Consider the following 21125-nt stretch of genomic DNA (forward strand, 5'->3'; position numbering starts at 1 on the left):
TTCTAAAAGCATTAGTGTAACTAGCTCAGAGTCATATGACCATTGCTGCAAAGACATTCTTAGCTGGAATTAAAAAATGCTGGATTTCCATTTTCTGTGGCCCAGATGAAAAAATGCTGCACTTACAAAACTGAATTATTGTTTTACACAGAACTAAAAAGAAACAGATGGGGGAAAAAAACCATAAAAGAATTAAATATGAAGAGCAGCAAAGATCTCTTGCTTAATAACTTTCTATGAAGACTTATTTCAAATAGATTAAATGAAGTAGGAGGTATCCCCCATCACTGCCCACTTTTTTCATATTGTGGTATGACTTTCCAGATGAGTACTGACAAGTAGTACCAGGCTTTGGTCAATCTGATCCAATTGACCTGGTAGCAACTTCCTGTGCATGGGAAATGCTGCAGCTTGTTTCTTTCCTTCACTCCTGTCGTTCACATGTTGCCATTGCTTTTATTCTGTACCTATGCACCATGTGTACAGTGGGCTGGAGATGATCTTCTAGTGCAACTAAAAATACAATCTAAGACACAAACAGCAATTATTTCAAGAAATCGACCCACTTCAGGTATTGCCTGGTCGCTTTTATCAGGTAATGATAAGCAGTGATATGAATATGTATTGAACCAGCTGTGTGTATATACAAATGTATCCGCCACTTGATATCTGAAGATTTGACAGTATTTAACATATTTTCTCTCCACTCCTGGGAGGTGAGAGTAAATTGGGAAGATAAGGTATTGAATCCCTCAAGGTGACACTGAAAGCCTACAGCAGGAGGGCATTTTACCTGGCTGTTTGTGGGTCCTGGTTACTAATCTAAGTCCAGCTAAACAATTACTTAAGATATTACTAAAGGAAAAGGAAGCTTTTAAAAGAGAATATTGTGCAACTAAAGCAAAGAAAGTGTACTTGCAGTATGAAAGCTCTTCCAGAACCAGCTATCACCATGATATTTACCTAAAGCAGCTACTTTTTTGTGCATTTCCCATCCTGCCTCACACCCCTTTGTCCCATGTTACTTTTGTTTGCAGATCTGTTCAAATACAAACTGATGGAATAACTTCTACCTGCATATACAGCTCTGTCTCTTCCCTCATCACACCTCACCCATACAACACTGCTTCATGCTGCTTGTCCGATTCTTCCCTGCCTTGGATATCTGAAATCCTCTTTTTTCTGCTTTTTTGCCCAAACTGGTGTGTCTTTCTTTGCCCAATACATGTAATAATGGACTTTAGCTGCACTGTGAGAAATTTATTTTAATTACTAGGAAATATTTTGTAGTACTGACTATAGCTAAGTTCCAGAACAAATTGCTTCTGGTAAGAAATGTTTAAGTAAAGATGACCATGCAATTCTAAGATAGATTTTTCTCCCTCTACATCTCAAACCACAGGGTAGAATTTGGCTTGGCTGCTAAGCTGCTTACAAGGCAATTCACTAACATAGAATGCTTTGGATACAGATGGATAAATGGGTTAAAAGGAAAACAAAATTTTATTTATTGGGGGAATCTCACTCTGATTTTGCCTTCATCAACCAGGGTGCTACTACTACCAAGGTTGTGGGGTTTATCCCCATCTGGGCCATTTACTTAGGGTTGGACTTGATGATCCTTGTGGGTCCCTTCCAACTCAGAGTATTCTGTGACCAGGAACTAAAGATTATACTCATAACATGTACTTCTAGCAGAAAGAGGGTACCAGGGTAGGAAAAGAGGCTTCCAAGAGTGTCACGGTGAGTGGTTGGATGTAAGTGATTTGAGGCCACACATTCCAATGGAAAACCCTGGTCTTCACTTCAGAATGATAGAAAGCAAGGGAGGAAAGGAAAAAACCCAGCAGAGGGTCATCGAGTCAATCCTTACATTAATTCAAGGGCAGTTGAGATAGAGGAAGGTAAGTGAGACAGTGGGCACATGCCATAATAAGAGCAGTCATCGAACTGTTTTATAAATTTAAACTGAAGGGACACACACTAGAAGTTGTCTCTTGAGAAATGCTGATTTTTTCTTTAATTGAGAAATGAGTGAAGAAAGTAAACTCAAAGTCTAGACCTCCCTTCACTCAATCTGGATTGATGAGGGTGAGCCAGGACATGCTAATGTAGGCTCCTAGACAAAACTGATTATAATCTATGTGAGCAGGGCTCTCAGTCTTGAGAGGCAAAACTCATTCATATGCAACACTGCAGAAGAGCCTTCCTTAGGCAAACCAAAACGTTTACATTCTCTGTCTTTGGCAGCTATTCCTGTTATAGCAGTTTGTCTATCACACACAAGTGTGAAGTGGTAGGCAAGAAGGCTGAGACTGCTAATGGACTGATGCTCATTCCCTCCATGACAGGATTTTTAGGGGACATGGCAAGAATATATATATAGCAAGGGAACTTTTGCAGGTGAGCCAATCACAGCAAGTTACTTGTGCTTAGGTCCAGGCTCCAAGCAAAGGAGGCAGTGTGAAAAAGGAGAGTAGGGATGGATGCTGGTAATCCACAGCTAAAATGTGAAATGATGGCCATTTTTCAAAAGACAGCCATGATGGTTTGCTCACTTTTTAAAGCCCATTACTAGCTCCATTACACACAGGAGGAGAAAAAAATATTGTCTCAGAAGATCAGAGTGGAAAAAGAAAATTTTGATAAGGGAAGGACTATTTTTGACTAGTGGCATAACACTGAACTGAAAGGTGTGGCTGGGTAAGAGCTCTCCAGTGCATATAATTCAACAAATGTTTCAGGTGAAATTCCATCTGTCCATCTGTGTCTCCTACCTCTTTCCACTCTTCCAGCTTCCAAACTGACTTTATAGAATAAAATATGAAGGAATTATAATATTACTCTGCAATTATCTACTGAATGTACAAAGAGAATTTCACAGGTCTTGTCTCCCTATCAAAACAAAGAGAAAATTTTATAAATAATGTTAGCATAAAAATCTCGCAGACCAGAGATGGTGATGTTTTATCATATCTGCAAATGGAAGAGACCCAGTTTATAAGAAATCCACTTTTTTTGTGTGTATCATTGTTTCAAATCTGTGTTGTTCTCTTATGACCGTTCCATCTCTTTGGCATTCAGATCAGGTTGGACTTCATAGAGTCCTATTCAAGTTTTTACTAAAAAAAAGATGGCAAGGATGCAAACTGAAGCTGAGTCATTGCTGTCAGTGTTCCAGAGGCTGGAAAAGACTTGATGATGACAGAACACGTGGCATTCATATATGCTGAAGGTTGCAAATATTCATTGTTAATAAATGAGCTGCTGATGATTCTCCGTGTGAAGAGTTTGCTGCATTAGCTCAGCACCAGGTATATATCTGTAACACCATTTTTTGTTACATCACAACCCCTCTTTAAAATCTAGGGCTGATTGCTTATCTTTTTCTGGTAGCCCCACAAGGAAGCAGAAGATCGGCAGTTTGCTGCTTTAATGTCAACTCTTCTGCTTCTATCCTGCAGACGTCTTTCATCTCTACCCCTGCACTTTCGCATCTTTCCAAATTACCAGTCTGTCATCTGTCCACACTTCATTAGCAGCAAAAACCATAATGCTGGGGAATTATCCATTCTTGACTAGACAAGTATATATATGAAGAAGCCATTTGGCAAAAAGGCCATCTTTATGTCCTGGGCCTGTCAAGTACTCATCATAATTCAACCCCTGTTAGTAACAGGGGCTTTTTGATGTTGCAGTGCAAATAAACACATAACAAAATGACAGAGATGCTACTGCAGAGGACAGGCATCTTGCGTGAAAAGAATACAGGTGTCCTCCCAAGTGATTTCAAGAACAAATTACTACCAATAGTAGTCTATGAGACAGCTTTACCGAAGGAAAAAAATTTCATGGAAAGTATTTGGTGCAGCTCAAAGGAGGAAATTTAATGCAGTTTTAGTGCTTAAAGACAAGAGATTTATGGAAATTTCAAAACTGTAGTAGTTTTATTGCTAGGTAAATGTATCATGAAAAATCTAAATTAAAACCAAAGCTAGTGAGTGACTATGGATGTTGGGAGTCTGAAAGTCCCTCTTATTTAATTGTTTTAATTACCATTTAGAGCCAAAAAACCTAAACTAGTAATTAAACTGTCAATTAAACCAATGATACATATAGTATATAACACAATTTTATTCCAAGTATAATATTCTAAGACGGTATTACCCTTCAACAGTCACAAAGAAACATTCAAACAAAAAAGCAATAGCAATTCAACTAACTTCCACAATTATTTCACTCCCACCCTATCACTTCTTAACATCCACATACTCTATATCATATATATTGGGACAGGAGGCTGTAAAAATTGCTGCCATCTCTGAGAGTGCAATCATGGTGTGGCTATTTGTTTCTCACTTTAAAGAAATGCCTTCATTTGCTCTTCAGTGCTGCAATGAAAGTTTTACTCAAAGATGAACATGAGACTGTGGGTATTTCCTCTTGGTGCAATTGACCCCATGTATGTAATTCAAGAATGTTTGTGTTTAGTGGCACAATCTTGTTACCTCTGGTAATTAAACTGATAACACTGAGAAATGGATTTCAATCATATGAGCAGGTAAGAATAACTTTCTTCCCCATTGCTACACAGATGAAAGACATAATTTTTTCTCTGTTTTCATTTTTCAGCAGCGGTGTTACATGTCATGTATTTCACTACATGCCTTTCACATCCTAAATATCTTGGGCTTAGTTCAGAGTTTTGAATATCATGCCAATTATGCAAATCTTGAGGCTTAAATGTAAGCTTGGTATCCTCTGAAGACAGCATCTACTTATGAAGTCTTTCTTGCCAATCTCAAATGTTCCAAATAAACTGCTCCAAGCCTCCTCATAATATTTTCTCTGGAATCAGTTAGCCATATTGTCCTTTTCAAGCTACGAAATGTTAATGTCCAGTCACACTGTGCCCTACAATAGGCAATGGACACATAACAATTGCCTGTCAGAAAGACAAATAGAACTGGTTCAATGCCTGGTTTTAAGTAATTAATTATAGATGGGATATCATCCATAAAGAAATAGGATGGTCTGTCATTTCTCCTTTAATATACAAAGATAACCTCCTGATTCATTAACTGTTTCCCACTAGTAGTAGGTATGTCAGATAGAAACACCATCCAATTTTCCCTTCATAAAAAAATCCCCAAACCACTACAGAGCCTTCTGAAACTGTGTTCTCCTGACTCCACAAGATTGCATTTGGAGACTGCCCAGTGCATCCACATGGATGTACAGACCACAGACACAACCAAAGCAGGGGACACTATTTCACTTCCAAACCATTAACAAAAGTATTGGATTCAACTTTGATTTGAATAAACCTGTCTAATTTTAGACATGCATGCAGCTGACTGCTTACTTTCTGTTGAAAGATGAAGCTTTCTTTCTGTTGTATGTGTTTTGTTTGTAATCATAAAGAAGAAGCAGCAAAGACTTTTCTCCCCCGTAACTTCTATAAGGTGTCTATGAAAGAATTTAATTCCATAAAGAAGCCAATTATATATATATCACACATTGTAGCTTTGGAAAGAATAGTGCTGCTGCTTATTAATTTCTAAAAATCATTAAATTGCACATTATTTTAATTAAACAAAGTAGTCTAACAGACACTGCAGATGTGACTGGGATGAGTTTGAAAATTTTATAGTTATTCATTCTACATATGCCAGAAATTTCGATAATCTGGTGAACAGCACAATCCAGACGATACAGATCAATAAAGAAGCTTTTTATGATCAGCCACTGGAGCAAACAGGCCCAATGGATTCTTAAGACTATAAAAGAATTTTTAATTTGAGGGTACAGTTGAGTTTTAAAAACTGAAACACAGATGAGCCATTTTTACTAAGAAATTGTGGAAATCAGAAATCAAAGTAAAGGTTTTGGTTTTAACCAAAGAACAGAAGCAACATCAAAGTGTTTGGGGAGTTTTACAAACTCAGTTGTGTTAATATCTCCAGCCTTTTCTGAACATTGTCACACATATTGAAGGCTGCATGAATGACTAACTCACTCCTAAAATGTGGACTGCTTTGAAATGAAATGTGGTGAGGATTTGCCATATTTGGTAGCATTGTCTAAAAAAAGATTTATGTTAAGAAGAGCTTATTGAGTACTACACATTTGGCCATCCCATGTTACTCACGTAAATGTTTTAAAAAAATGTAAAACTCCACACTTGCAGACCACAAAGCAAGTGCTTCACTTCTGTTTTCCTTTGTGAGAAATGGATCTCATTCTTGTAGACATATCTCCATGTTCCCCTCCTCATCCTGTTCTCTCAGGCAGCCAAGGAAAAAAAAGAAGAATCCAGTAAAACAAGAGAACTGTGTTTTTTCTGCCTTCTGCTGATGAGCAAGTGAGCTGCTCTCACCTCTGTGACCCACTGCCTACATGGTGCACAACCACACACACAGTTATGGTCACACACCATTACCTCTCTGCTGAAGGGAAAAAAGGTTAATGAAGTTTCATCTTAAAGATACTTGGTATACCTGATGGATAAAGGCTACAAAATGCTGCTGAGAAAGACAGCATTTAAGGATTTCTTGAGCTTGAATCTCATTCTTTACACTGATCATTCAACTTTATTCCATGTTTCCTCAGGAATATTACAAGAATGCAATAGTTAGAACAGAAGGGAAAAGAGAACTCCTCTTTCATTGGTGACTGCAATATTCTGAGGTCTAATTTCACTTATACGTCAAAGCTCCAAGGCAGTCTCTTAATCAGCTTTTCCAGACTTGCTCTTCAATTCCCAATTTTGAGAACTCTAGAGAAGGAAGCCAACAAAAAATCAAACTGCCTAGTCAAACAATCCTGTTAAAACAGCCCACTTCCAAACTTCCTATTTGTGGAGTAATAAATCTGTAAGATATTGCCTCTGGCTATTATGTATTTTGTATTGTGCTAGCACTATTTATTGGATTCTTTCTATTGCTTTAAAAATGGTGTGTATATATGGCGCAGAGCTATGAAGAAACAAACCCAAAACCTCAGAAGGGACTACTATGAATAAAGGATTTTTTTTAGGCTAAAGAATTCACTGTGAATATGCTTAAAATACAACCATAAACTCAAGTTAAGACAAAAGAAAAACATACCTGTGAAAAGCCGACCACTTCTCCATTTTCATCGAGCACGTTAAAATTAATGATTGGACCTTGGACATCAGGACTGCTGAAGTCTGTATCATTGTAAATACGTACTACAGGAGCCCCATTGGCATATCTCAAGTTAGACAGCACAGTATAGGTGTAGTGAGCTAATGCAAAAGTATGTTGTTTTATTTTCTCCATTCCACCTACAAAAGAAAAGTGCACGTACATGTCAGGTGCATTATTTTTATGGCAATGTAAAAAAAAGGATGATATTTCAGAGTGGTGCAGTCTGAGGCAATTAGTACAAAATTGATAGTTTTGTGTTTCTTTAAATGCATATACAATTTTCAAATGTTTCTTTTCTCACGTAGAAGTTTCAGAAGTACTGTTGCACCAAGGATTTATCTACAGTTAATCTACTGTAGAAACTTTAGGAAGCTAAAGTTTCACGGAAATGGATTACAGGAATTACGAGATTTATAGTTGCAGTCTATACATAAAACTAAGATGTTCTGACACAAATAAATTGAAAAGCAAGTTTTTCTCCAGATCTCGCTCTGGAGATCATGGGAACACAACACAGAAAGTGAACTGTTATGTCTGAGATAAAATGAAAATAATAAAATTCTAAATGTAATGACAAAATAAAAATGTCATTTTACAAGGAATTTATTAGATTAATGAAGAATTATTCTTCCAATACTTCTTTCTGTAGAAGAAAAAGGACATTGTGAATGCTTCATTGACTACATCCATGCAATCTGGGGGCTCAAGAGAAACTTTACACACAAGTTTTTACAGAACTTGGCCTAGAAAAACATAAAGAGGAAATAAACTTTTTTTTTTTTCCTACACTGTACATTTTGGAAAAGAGAACCTCAGAGAATTCCTGACAGATGAAGATCTCTTCTACATCTCTGCTCTTTGAGGAGAGGTTGTGCCTTTGCTAGATATCCCTATTGAAGGGGCTTCTATTATGCACACTATGCACTGCACCATGGTGGGTCTACATCATGCGGAAAGAACAAAAGAAGGTAAAGAATCACCAAAGACTTCTTGAAGTAGAAGAGCATTTTTCCTTCTGGGTTTTAGACCCAGAGTTTTTCCTGTAAAAATGAGTATCCTCTTTGAAGCTCGAAAGCATGTTTCACATTTTATTTTTACCTTTTTTTATTAATCTTTGTAACTATGAATCTCACTTTTGTGCATATTACTTTTATATTGAGTATCTGGAAATTTCCACCCTTGAATTGAAATTTTGTAATCTTGTTGACTTCTGTGCCTTTATTCATAAAAAGACCGTGCCATTTATGAATGTATATAAAGGGGAAAAAAAAGATATATTTCTTCTGACATGCAGAAGAACTGTAGCAGCATCTGTTATTTCACTATTCTTTGAGTTTCTCTATCATGTGCTATGTCCTTTGGATAAGTTGGGAGAGCATACATTAAAAGCATAGAAACAGATTAGATGTAAGGTGGAAGTACATTTTTTGGTGCTGAAGAATAATAATGAGGAAGAAGATTTCTAATGAGATACTAACATGCATAGCACTTGCAAGGAAGCATGCCAGAAGCTAATCAGTGCAATTTCTAGATGTTAGCCACAGTAAACTTGGCAAGCATCTCTAGAACATTTTGGTCTGAAAGATGTATTTCCAGAGTCTCCGAGAATAAAAGGTTGCCTAGTCAGAAACGTCCTAGTCATTGTTGGGTAGAAGTCTTGAAATAGCGAAAAAGAAGACCAAAACCACACAGAGAAAAAGTTATTTCTGAGCATTTGCCAGAAAGTAGCTGTCTTAAGAGAAGTGACTGCCTTGTCAGCTTCTGAGATGTGTCTAATCTCCTGATTCAGAGCTTTTCCAAATTGTCAGGAATCTTTTAATAGAAGATTAAACTACTGTCCTTGCGCCTGGTTGAAGAAATCTCTTCTTCAGAAATTTCAGTCACTCATTCAGAGCAATCATCCTGCTATCATTTCTATATTGTTTTCAGCTATTCTCCTTTAAAGTTTCTTAATCACATTTCCTTGTTCATTAGCAAGAAGCTGATGAGCCTTTTAATTATTTATTCTGACAAATCCAAATGCAATAGCCTGCAGTTGCTTTCCTGCCCCGTGATTGGAGAAAGGAAGCTGTGTTGCCAGGGTCCCATATTTTTAAGTAGCAGAATAGGTGGTAATTAGGTCTGATGTCACAGAAAACCTTATGGAAAAGCTGCCAACAATCTGAAGTTTGTTCTGACAGAAAAAGGGATATATTCAAAAAATAGATCCAATTTATTTTTATTTTGTTCAACAAAATTATCTATACTGCGTATTGCATAAATCCAGTGCTTACCTCATCTCCCTTCTAGAGACAAGAATGTGAGCAAGAGAAAATAAAAACCAGAACAAATCTCTGTTTGAGAATAAAAGTAGTAACACATCATAAGCCTTTTGGAAGACTTACAATTTGGAAATTCATTGATACTTCACCTCAAGAAGGTGCTAGGAAGGACTCAAGTGCCTTGACTCCTTCTCAGTTTAGGGATTTTATTCCTTACTGCTGCATTATTTCATTAAGGTGAATTGCATCTAGTCGCTCTTAAAAATTATTTTAAAATGCATTCCATAATGTCTAAACTACATCAGATGAAGTCTATCTAATACCATCCACTGTATTTATGAGTGTAATGTGTGTAGGAACACATTCAGCACAAAGAATGCTCACAGTCCACAGTCTGCACTCATTAGTGACTTCTTGCTATAGCGGAATCGTAAGGACTACACTGTTAAAAGGGAAACTTCTGCGTTTCTGTGGATTAATATGCCCCTTACTACTTTGTCTCCATGTGCGTTTTTTGACATTACATTAAGCCAGACACGATCATTTAATTAATTCTTCTTCCCAGTAGCACCAGATTTTCCACATAAATTGTTGCTACAAAGAATGCTATATACTTCTGCAGTGCTAAAGTTTTTGAGCAGAACAGATTGACAAAGCAAGTTTGTACTTTTGTGCACAAACCTCCTTGCCAAAGTAATCTAGCAAACCTGTGGAGATGCTGTTACCCCTCATATCGCTGATGTATGTTTGCACACAACAGCATTCTGATAGGTCAGCTCCTATCAGATCTGCCATCCCATCTTTTACCTCAGTTTGGGTATTGTTATGGAAACTAACAGTGTTCCAGTATGGAAAATTCAGAGTGCCACTGCACTGGATAGCCCACAGATAAATTTGTAATGTCAGCTCTTCCATAGGAATTGCATGTGGGCCTATGCCTCTCCACAGAGACTGTTTGAGAATGTGGGACAGTTAAGTCATCTGGAAGAGAAGGAGAAGTTATGTCACGCTTACGAGAGGGTACAAACTATGTGCATCCAAACTATTCACAATTGTCATCACGGTATAGTAAATCCACTGCTTGTCTTGCCTGGTGATAACATCTTGTATCTCCATCACCTCTGTCTTGTTAGCTGCTTGTTCTGTGCAAAATAGAGTAAGATTTTCTTTTTTCCAGTGGAATTTTATCTAATCAGAGACGTCTGAGATATACAGATGTCCAACAAGTATTCAGTGAAGAATGATTCTCAGTTAGCATGGACCTGATTTTGCATTACATAATGGCAAACATGTAATGGAATATCATCTCCTCTCCAAAAGAACCAGGATTTCAGCAGCCCAAATGTTCAAATGTTAGCTTTTCCTGAAAGAGCTGTAGACAAATAGGCATATGTCAACACCTATAAAAGATTTTGAATAAAGAGATTAAGATAAAGCAGAGACTGAAAATGAGCCTCTAGAATGAAAGCTCTGGTGCTTAAGGTTTTCAGGCTGCACTCAGAAACCTCTGTGATCAGCATTCAAATACATTTTTTATCTCTCTTATTACAAGAAGCTAAATACCAGAGATAAAGAAGAAGAGAGACATAAAACAAATATACAGTTATTGTTCTAACTCAGTGTGAAAAAGCCACAGAAATTGAGGTTTAAGCGACAAATTCTCTATCACTCCAGTGAATCCAATCTTCCGTCTATCTCTGGATAAGAGAAAGATCAATGTGATTCACTATTCGTCAGCATCACCTAATAGATAGCAACGAGGCAGAGAAATAATGAGCTGAAATCTCAGCAAACCAATCAGCAGGGAGTGAAACCAAGATGTAGCCACCTTCTACTGAATCCCAAACGAGACAGATCACCACGCAGGACCGGTGAGTCAATGTGCTAATGAAACCACGGAACCTGGAAATCCTGTCAAACACTTGGAGTCCTTCCTTCATTTCCTCCAAGAAGTGTACATTAGGATTAATTTCTGAGTGGTTTTAGAGTTCATTTATGCATAGAATTGGATGTCTCTGACTGAGGTCTGTCACCTACTTAGTGTTATTCTCCCCACAAAAAAATCTCTTGAGGATGAACTTGGTAATGGTAATTTTTTGCGAATTTGAGTGCTTCAGCTTTAAACCACATTAAACAACGTATCCTAACCACTGCTATTCTTTATCACTCCTGTTTTAAGCAGAATGCTGCAGACCTGAAAATCAAATATTCTCAAGATTATGCAACTCCCTGCCACTGAAGTGCAACCCTGAAATGTTATAAATACAAGAAAAGAAAAGAAAGAGAAGAAAATATAATCAACTTGATCAGTCATCCCTTGGTAGAGCTTCTACAGCTATCAATAAAAATATTAAATACGCCCATTCCTGGTGGGATTTTCCCCCCTAAATTATGAGAATAGCTGCCCTAAGTAAGACCAAATCTAGCTACTGCCTGCTTCCCAGAGTGAGGAGTAACAGATGCCTAGAGGAAAAAATATATGAAAAAAGGTATGTAATTTCTAATCAGCTACAACGAAGTAAACAAAATATATATATTAAAAAATCCCAAAATATGAAAATGTGCTTACAGGTTGGCTAACAGAAACTAAACATTAATTTTAAAAACAGAACTAATGGCTTAAAAACCCCTCAGGGAACTTGAGCTTTACAATTAGCACATTAACATTTCCTTGGTGTCAACATAAAAAAGCTCTTCTGATGTAAGAGAACTGCAATAGTGGCCATAACTGTTAACAAAATATCATTCATTTAATTCAAAATAAACTACAGTAAATGGCTTACCAGCCAATTCATAAAAATATCTATCATCCACACTCACAGAAAAGGCATAAGGCATGGACAGATTGCAAACCTCACTTTCATACTGACTCACATGACCAGTCCAATCAACCTGATTTATAAAACACATGTAATAAAAATTGGTTTGGGGAACACAAAGTGGGGTGGACCATGACTGTTTCTGCAGCTGAGGTGACTGTGTTTGAGAGCAAGAAGGGTAAAATCTGTGTCCCCAGTTTTCATTGGTACTTCTAAAAATATAATGCAGGCTTCTTTCTAAAGTTAAGATGTAACAAAAAGAATTACATAAAAAGAAAATTTTGGTTATGAAACAATGGTGTTTTTTTTCCTGAAAAGTACATAATATTGTTTGAAAGTACGTAATCGACTGGCAAGAATCCATCTCACAAGATCAGTGTTCAGACTGAAACTTCAGATGGACTCCTGCAACCTAATTATGTACTTTCTGTGTGTCCAAAACAGAGAGCTATGTCACACTCTCAACACAACTAAATCCATCCAGAATTCAATGGGTAATAGGGGGACCTTTCACTCTCTCAATACTAATTCTTTGCATAATAGCTTAAATCCTTTTATTCTCCTCCTTCTCCCACACCATCTCAATAGTTTAAGACTGTGGGAAGCAACTGCTTAATCCTCTATTCAGGATGTTATACTGAAACCAAACATGAAACACATATTCGGTGTTTATCTTAATGAACAGAAGGCTCTTTGATGCCCCATCTCCCACTTCTTTAGAGCAGCTAATTCACGCTCTGTTTTCCCACAGTGAGGGGAGTTTCGAAGTCTTTGTTCTAAATAAAATGAGCAGCACATTCTGAAAGAAGCAGCTACTAATTTTCAAACATCATAATGACGAATACTTTGCTTTTTTAAAAATTTCTTGGGAGTTGCATGAAAGCGGGGAAGTTGTACATGTCTGACTCACTTTTAGTATAAATATTTTAATTACAGGTACAATTCAACTTCAGTTAACTGCTTTTTAGACTAATAGCTATCTAAGAATTCAAATAAACTTCATGTAAGATGCATTTAATTTACTGGTTGCTATTATGAGATTTCTTTTTTGAGTCAAGGGAGGGTATGTATTTCTGTCCATCCTTTTCTTCCCTGTGCCCATGCCATACTCTCAGCAGAAGTAATAATTTCAGGATGACTTTTCAAACCATAAAAAGAGCAACATAAAAGATGACTGAGGAGTCTTTCTTAAAAAGGCAGAATGCTTTGCACATCTCATGGAAGCAGCATTCAAACTGCACCTCCAGAGTGTTAGATGACATGAGCCCACAGAGATTTCTGTGAGAACAACAGAATCATCCCTAAAAGTAAGTATTTATGTCATACTCACATTTTACCTCTAAAGGCTTTATCTCCCAAGGTTTTTCTCAGTCCAGCAGAACAACTTCTGCTTATGATTCTGTCATCTTAAGGACGAAATGCAAGAGAAGCTTGTACTATAAAAGCACATGAATTCTCCTGGCAGCTGTTAGAAACCTGAATGTTACATACAGGCCTGTTTTCTGCTTTGTTATGAAATGTCTCTGTCCTCTGTTTAATGGAGCCTGCTATGCACAATTCCTTGAAGTCAGCATGTGGAAGCTTTACTGCTGCTTGTTCCCTGGAATTTTTAACTCTCAACAACTAGTCTGCTAATATAAGGCAGAGCATAAAACTCTTTCTTTGTGTTACAGTTATATAATGAAAACATTTAGAAAACATTTAAAGATGGGGAAGTAAATCTTACATTTTCAAGCCAATAAGACTAATTTGACTCTGATTTTGCATGAACATTTATTTATTTATTTATTTATTTTCTAACTTACTTATTCGAGTCAGCAACAACTTTCTCATCACTGCAACATAGCTGAAGGAGAACCATTGTCATCTTCTGCTAGCCTAAACTGATAACCATAATCAAATCTGCAGTTAAGTTGAGTTCTTCTGAAAAATAACTTTTCTATAAGACGCAGACTTTTTGCTATTTGACAGCCTCATGATTTTCTAACATCTCCACAGTTTTGTGGGTTGTTCATTATTTTTTTCTTCTAAGGGGAGGTGCAGACCAATGGATACAATCAACCTTCACCAAAAATAAACTGGATATAAAGAGAAATCCAAATGTGGGGTGTTTGTGGGAGGAAATTTCTCCCTCAGCACCAAGAGAACCATTTAAAATATTCTGAAAACCCTGACAGCTTCCTTCCTTTCCTTCCTAAGCTGACAGGTCCCAATCTAAAGCCTTGCTAGGATATAAATCAGTTCTGCTTCAAAGCTCACCATGCCTGGACTAGGTGAAGAAGAATGGCTAATGCTGTGCCCAGAATGCACACCTCAGTACCCATTGGTTTGACTCTACCTTCCTGTAAGCTTTGTATTAGCAAAACATTCAACGTAACATTTTTGGAATCTCTCTGTTAGTGAAATACTTTGGTGTTCAAGGCAGCATATTGATTTGCAGTACAGCTTTTCCCTTACTCATAATTTTGGTTGGACACCTTTCCTCTTTTTCTCTGACAATCTCTGAGCCAAGGCTTTTCCTGACAGTGTATGAAGTAGTGGGGATGCTCCATGTCTGCTCTTGTGCGGCCTTTGTATCCTGCTCTTTCTAAGGTTCCACAGAACTTTCCCATCCTAGCAATACAGAAAATACCACAAGTTCATTTAATTAAACCAAGAATCACAAAACACTAAAAGAGAATTTTCCAGAGGACAAATCTTTAAGCATGAGGCTGAATAGTGATGGAACAAGAAAAAAAAAAACCTCAATTTTCCCATTCTCTATCTGTAACATTCAGGAATACAGGAAATTAATAAAATAATTTCTATCCATTTTTATTAAAAGAACAACATTGTTCTTAGTGAAATTTTGGATTTATTGATATTCATAATTTTCTAATAGCCTGAAAGGATGCTTTGCCATTTGTTTTGCATTATCAGACTAGGTTTCTGCTGGTACTGTTATAATAATAATAATAGCTCCCATGGAAGGAAGGGTGTCATTAATGAAACAGTGGTAATAAAGCAAATACAATGAATTAGAAAACTGCCCTGAAATTTTTCTAATTTGATGTCTTAATCATTAGGAAGCATGCAGTCAATATTAAAAAGTGCTCTGAATTCTGGAACCTTATGCTAAATTGAATCACACCAGTGCTTCTCCCAGGCTTTTTAACCAGGCTAATGTTGTTTTAATAATTATCTACACTAACACCATGGGAGAGACCTATAGCTAACATATAATATTTTTGCTGTGAGTTTTATAGATCCTCCCCTGAGGACATAGCATTAAGTATGCTTTACATCAGTCACTGGACTTGTGAGGACCAAAAGGTGACCCATTGACACACTTTCCCGCTTGTGGTTGTCTTTTCTGACTGGACATAACAGGCTCAGAGCTCTTGAAGTTCATTGCTGAGTTTGTGAGATGTGTGAACACAAAAAACATTTCACAGACAGTGAAAGGAAAAACTGAGGGCAAAAAGTGGCTACTTTGGCACAATGTTACACACTCTCAACACATAGGTTTCAGCAATGATGTTATAGTTCCAGCCTCACTTCAAGAGTTCATGCAATAAAAGTGAGATGCCAGTACTTAAAGGATAGCCATTGCTATGGGATGCTCAGCAATCACTCCTGTAAAACAGCACCAGGTTTCTCATAAGCAGAATGTCCTCCAGTGTTGGCAGGCACAAATTAACTTCTGGCAGGTTTTTATTACATTGCTCATTCCTCTGAGTTTCTGAAACCCACCGCACCTAGAAGATTTTGTGGTCTCCAAGTCAAGGGGCTGATGAACAATACGAAATTGTGCTGGATTAAGACTGAATATTTGTAATTTTCTAAGTATGGAATAAGTATTTTACTCAATTGTAAGTTCAACGAGCAGATCTACTAAACAGAAGACTGGAAGAGAAATCTCAGGTAGAAAATGTTAATATTATAAGTAATTTATTGCCATTTTTTGCTTCATTCGAAAGAATGTAGGTAATGTGCTTCCAAAAAAAATAACCACTCTTGGCCTTATATCAGCTTCAATAAGCTGTAACACCATAAATCAGTCAAAATCTGTACTTCAGATTCAGTTCAGAAGAGTTGAAGTATTCAAGACATGAGCAATTCTTATGTGCACCACTCATTGTCTCACGCTGTAAATCAAGCTCTTCGGTGAACTGAGGAACTGCCTCTGAAGACAGACTTGGGCAAGGTTAAAAGAAAACACTGATGAGAGCAAGGCATCGGTGAAGGATGAGTGCTGCCAACTCAGAGGGAGCCACTGACAGGAAAAAGAAGCAAGGCAGCATGCACTTAGGAAGCCCTGGCCTTTTCCCATGGCAACCCATTACATTATGAGCTCTGCAGACGGAAGGGAAAAAGAGTAGGGGCTGCTGCAATTCTTTCAAATGGGGGACTTTGAAGCTAAGGAATAAACAAATGGCTTTAAAAAACTCATTTTCCTCATCATTTCCACTTCAGGTATTTTTTAACAACAGCAAGGCTTTAAAAATGAAGGTCCAGCTCAAGGCACTGTTCACATAATTCCAATTTTAGGTCACAAAGAAAAGGCAAGACAGCAAAGGTTCCCTTCTTATGGCATAGGGATGAAGCCACAACACTCCTGTGGTGTGGAGGAGCCCAAATTCACTTACGTCTTCCCCTGAGGGGCTTCACACTCTAGTTTGTCACCACACGTGACAATAAAACAATATATTTTACTTCCCTCGTTTCTTTGGAGCTCTCAGTTTTTGGACTTCTTTTTCTTAGACCCACCACTATTATTAGCAGTAATAGTGGCTACTGCTCTTCAGACTTCTATGAGATTCATATTTTAAGATGTTAAAGAATACTATCAGGACTAATGAAGGAAAAAATCAGAAATAACAGCTCTTCCTGTGGTTTTTTTTTATTTACTTATTTACTCTTATCTACCATGCATTTCTTTCTTTCTTTCTTTTATGCAGCGTATTTTCCAAAGATACCTACAAAGCTTTTATTCGTAAATGGAAATATTCAGGGAAGAAGCAATTTACAGAAATACATAGATAATCCTTATTACTTTCCTTTTCATTCTTGCCCCACCAAGTGCAGTCTTGCTTTTGTAAATGGAACGTATGACCATGAAGAGAGCTTCTTATTTAAATCATCATGAAAAGAAAATCCTCAGAAATGGCTCACAGTGTATATGGCCACTATGCCTAACAGACACTGAGTGTTACTACTGTTGGCAAAGAAAGTTGGCACATGCTTAGCTCCATGACCTTTGGCTATGCAGAGGTGCTGCACAACACGAGATATGCAAATGCCATACTCAAGCCTTGAACTACGAAACTCGTTGATGAAATACATGCATCTCTTCCTGGGTTTTTTTGCCTTCTTGAAAGGTGCTTAACTAAATACCTGAGATAATTTGAATGGCTGCAATGGCACACAAGACACCGTTGTAGATAATGTTGTCTTGGTTTGGATTCTACAGGTGAGCAGGCAGGAGCCCTGGTTTGTAGTTGAAAGTACTTAAACCTATTAAAGATTATTAATTAGTCTATTTCATTTATTAAGTGCAACAGATATTCTTGTCTGAATTGAACTAACCAGAATGGCTGTCTCAGACTGCCCAAGCTTCTAATATTTCTCTTGACTCAACCTCTCTAATATTTTATTGACTCAACCTTTCTGGTCTCACCACACCTCTGGTGGTCTTACATACCTAGGTGGCGAGCATACAGGAATTACGTCACCCTGCTGAGGTACTTTGCAGGAGAGAGAAGACACCTAATTCAAAGCAGCAGCAAACTTCAGACCAATTAGAAGTGGAGTGATTAATCAAACTGTTCAAATATTTGACTGCAAACCCAACAGGAAAACTTGTACAACTAAGAGGTGTGAATTTAAATGCATGGCAATGCCTTTAAAGGCTGCATGTATCAAACATTAGTGTGGCTGCATTTCATGCAGAACTCGTACATTCCCTTACCTCTCTGAAACTCTTCTGCCATCTTGGATATGGCACAATAGGGGAAAACTATATGCAAACAATCAGCCCTGTTTCCTTTTAGGAGAAAAATAACAGTCCCACAATTTTCCCATCTGCAAACTCTTTTACTAGTACTCAGTGAAATTTTCCCATGAAACTCCTCAATAATTTGTAAGAGGTGAAGAACATCTTCAATGTTTACTATAAATGGTTTGAATTTACTAAGCAGTTTTCAACAGGGAAATTTTACTAAATTGGTGAGACCAAAAGGCAACTGCAAGGACATCAACCTTAGTGTGTTGTTCTATTTTAGGGTGACCAAAAGTGACACCAGGATAAGATGAAGCATTTATCAGATGATATTAGCTTGGATTGTGATATGGCTTCTCCACCCTTTTCCCTTTCATTATAAGACCTGCAACAATTCTCACCAGAGAGTTAATACAAACTAAGAACAGAGGTCAGAAAGATGAGCCGGCCTTTCATGACAGTGGCAGGCAGTCAAGTTGAACTCCCCAGGAGAGACAAAGCAGTAGTGACAGCTACACAGCAAGTCCTCCTTCAGCAAACTGCTGAAACTTTAACAGTGCACTGGCCTGAGAGGTTTTTACACTGGTTAGCAATTTTCCTTTTTCTTGTCTTCTCACATACTTTTACAACCATGCTCTCCAGAGTATGAGGAGGCTTACGTGACATACCTCTTGCTGTCAAATCTTTGTAATAGTATTGTGTTCTGTTTTTCTTAATTTCTTCCGAGCTATTCTGATATCAAAACTTCCACATAGTGTTGAGAAGTGACAGAAAAGCCTACATTTTGATCTAAGGAGAGACTCTCTAGTGTCCCATGGAGTTCTACTCTCTCACATGCCATCTGAAGATAGACATTTCAATGGATTAAAACATCCCTTGTACAGCTAGGGAACAAATAACTAGATAATTAAAGAAATGTTGGTTCAAGCACATCTTCCCTTCTGTGTCTTTGAATATGCAAGAAATAAATTGATTAATATCCTGAAGTTATGATGAATCACAGAATTTTCTAGGATCAGTAGAAGCTGTGTTGAAACATTTCACCTGTCTTGGACAGAGAACAGAAAAGGAAAAAGGAAGGTACTATAAATTGAAGGGTCAGAAAAATTATAGTTTTATGGTCCTGCTGAGATTTGACTCACCTGTAAGGTCAGACCAATCAATCAATCAAAATAATAAAAAATTTTATTTTTGAGGGCTTGACAATGTGAGTCCTGCCAAATGTACTCATTACAGCTCTTCCCTTTCTTCTTTCTTTATCAGAATGATGCTGTCAAGTTCAGTATGTGATCTAATATAAAAGCCTAGATTCTTCTTTATCAGAGCACATAACAAGAAGTGTTGGTAACAAGACAGCATGTTGATTATTTCTGACTAAAAGCTGAACCTTGAAGGCTCACTTTGTTCAACAGCCAGAGACAGCAACTGCAGTCTTTATTTTCTTCTGCAACTACCAAGCTTTGACTTAACTCATACCACACTTTCTTGTACCATATGATAAGCTCTGTTACAGAGGATTAATTTGTTTCCCACGTCTCATGCAGTTCTTTCTTTTCCCTCATTTCCACAGCTCTTTATGTACAATAGTCACTGAATTGGGTATATGTGTGTGTGATATGTTTGTAATTTTATCTGAAAATATTCTGTAAGACAGAAGTTAAACACATCACTACACTGCTCAGCTATTTTGGCTTTTTGGCTATGCTGGTATTATTTTCCTGCAGACTTTGTCTTTTCATCTACAGGTAAGGAAGAGATGAAGGAGTGTGTCAGGGGTATCAGGCACTTCAATGTCAGCTGCTTGTAAGCCATGTTAGTCAGTAACGTATTCAGAGACTATTAAAGCCAACAGGATCCTCCACAGCTGTAAAGGTCTCCTGCAGTAACCAGCAAGAACATTTTTCCATGTCCTATGTGGCGCCGAGATGCAGATCCATCCTCCAAGGTGTTTTGAAATTCTTCCGTGATAACTGAATGCACCCCATTGGACTTCATCTCTTTAGTTTTCGTATTTCGTTTCCAGCAGAGACAGTGAGTATTTGACCCAAAGACAGAGGCTGGATTAGCCTGTTTCACACAGCTGCTTGTTGAGCTGACATTTATTTAAAACTCTTCCCATCAGAAGAGAATGATCTATTACTGCCACAAAATGGCAAAATGCCAAGAGACAGATTTTGAGAATTTCTGCTTCCATGAACAGGAAGATTTTATCAAGACTAATTTATGAAAAGGAGAGCAAAATATATCTTTAAAACCACTTAACACAGCCATAAAAATATATTGCTTTTAAATGCCTATGATGTTATTCAATTAATGAATTGGTATTGCTACCCTCAATTTAAAAATTACAATTTGTAAGATTCTCAGACTGTATTTTACACCCTTCTTATCCCCATGCTCCCCCTTCTACTCACCTCCAGCTTTTCTAAATTATTAAAGAAAATCATTAATTTCACCAGAACCTGTTGCCACAGGACACCTGTGCTGGGATTGGAGATGCCCAGAAACCACTGTGAAACTGCAGGGCTCTGCCCTGGTCCTGGGGGGATTGAAGGAACACAGAGCCCTGGGGTGCCCAGCTCCCAGGAAAGCAGCTCTCTCTCTCAGGAGGCAGCATCTCCCCTGGCTGCCCCTGGCAGAGGATGCCAAACACAACCATGGAGATCCTTTTGGAGAACACCAACTCCCAGCCTGCTAAAGGGCTGCCGAGCCTTCAGAGGAGGCGCTAGGAGAAGGATGGGGCAGGAGGGAGAGCCCTGTGGTGGGATGGGGCCACACTGAGCTGTTTGGATGCTGAGGCCAGGCTTGCCAGCACTGGGGGGCACCCTGTGCCAAGGCAGCCACTTTCATACCATGGCTCCCCCTCCTCCTCTTCCCACACGCGCGCCATGTG

At 37.9% G+C, this 21125-nt stretch overlaps 1 protein-coding gene across 1 annotated transcript in view; it reads right to left on the reverse strand.

Annotated features, from left to right (window-relative positions):
• The window catches only part of MOCOS (molybdenum cofactor sulfurase), a 184091-nt gene that overhangs the window by 46500 nt on the left and 116466 nt on the right, over positions 1-21125 (reverse strand). The window contains exon 6 of the mRNA XM_008637530.2: positions 7110-7309. Coding sequence (XP_008635752.1) covers positions 7110-7309 — 200 coding nt within the window. The remainder of the gene's footprint in view (positions 1-7109; positions 7310-21125) is intronic.

The sequence above is a fragment of the Corvus brachyrhynchos genome, unplaced genomic scaffold (genome assembly GCF_000691975.1).
Source record: "Corvus brachyrhynchos isolate BGI_N302 unplaced genomic scaffold, ASM69197v1 scaffold7, whole genome shotgun sequence".
Lineage (NCBI taxonomy): Eukaryota > Metazoa > Chordata > Aves > Passeriformes > Corvidae > Corvus > Corvus brachyrhynchos.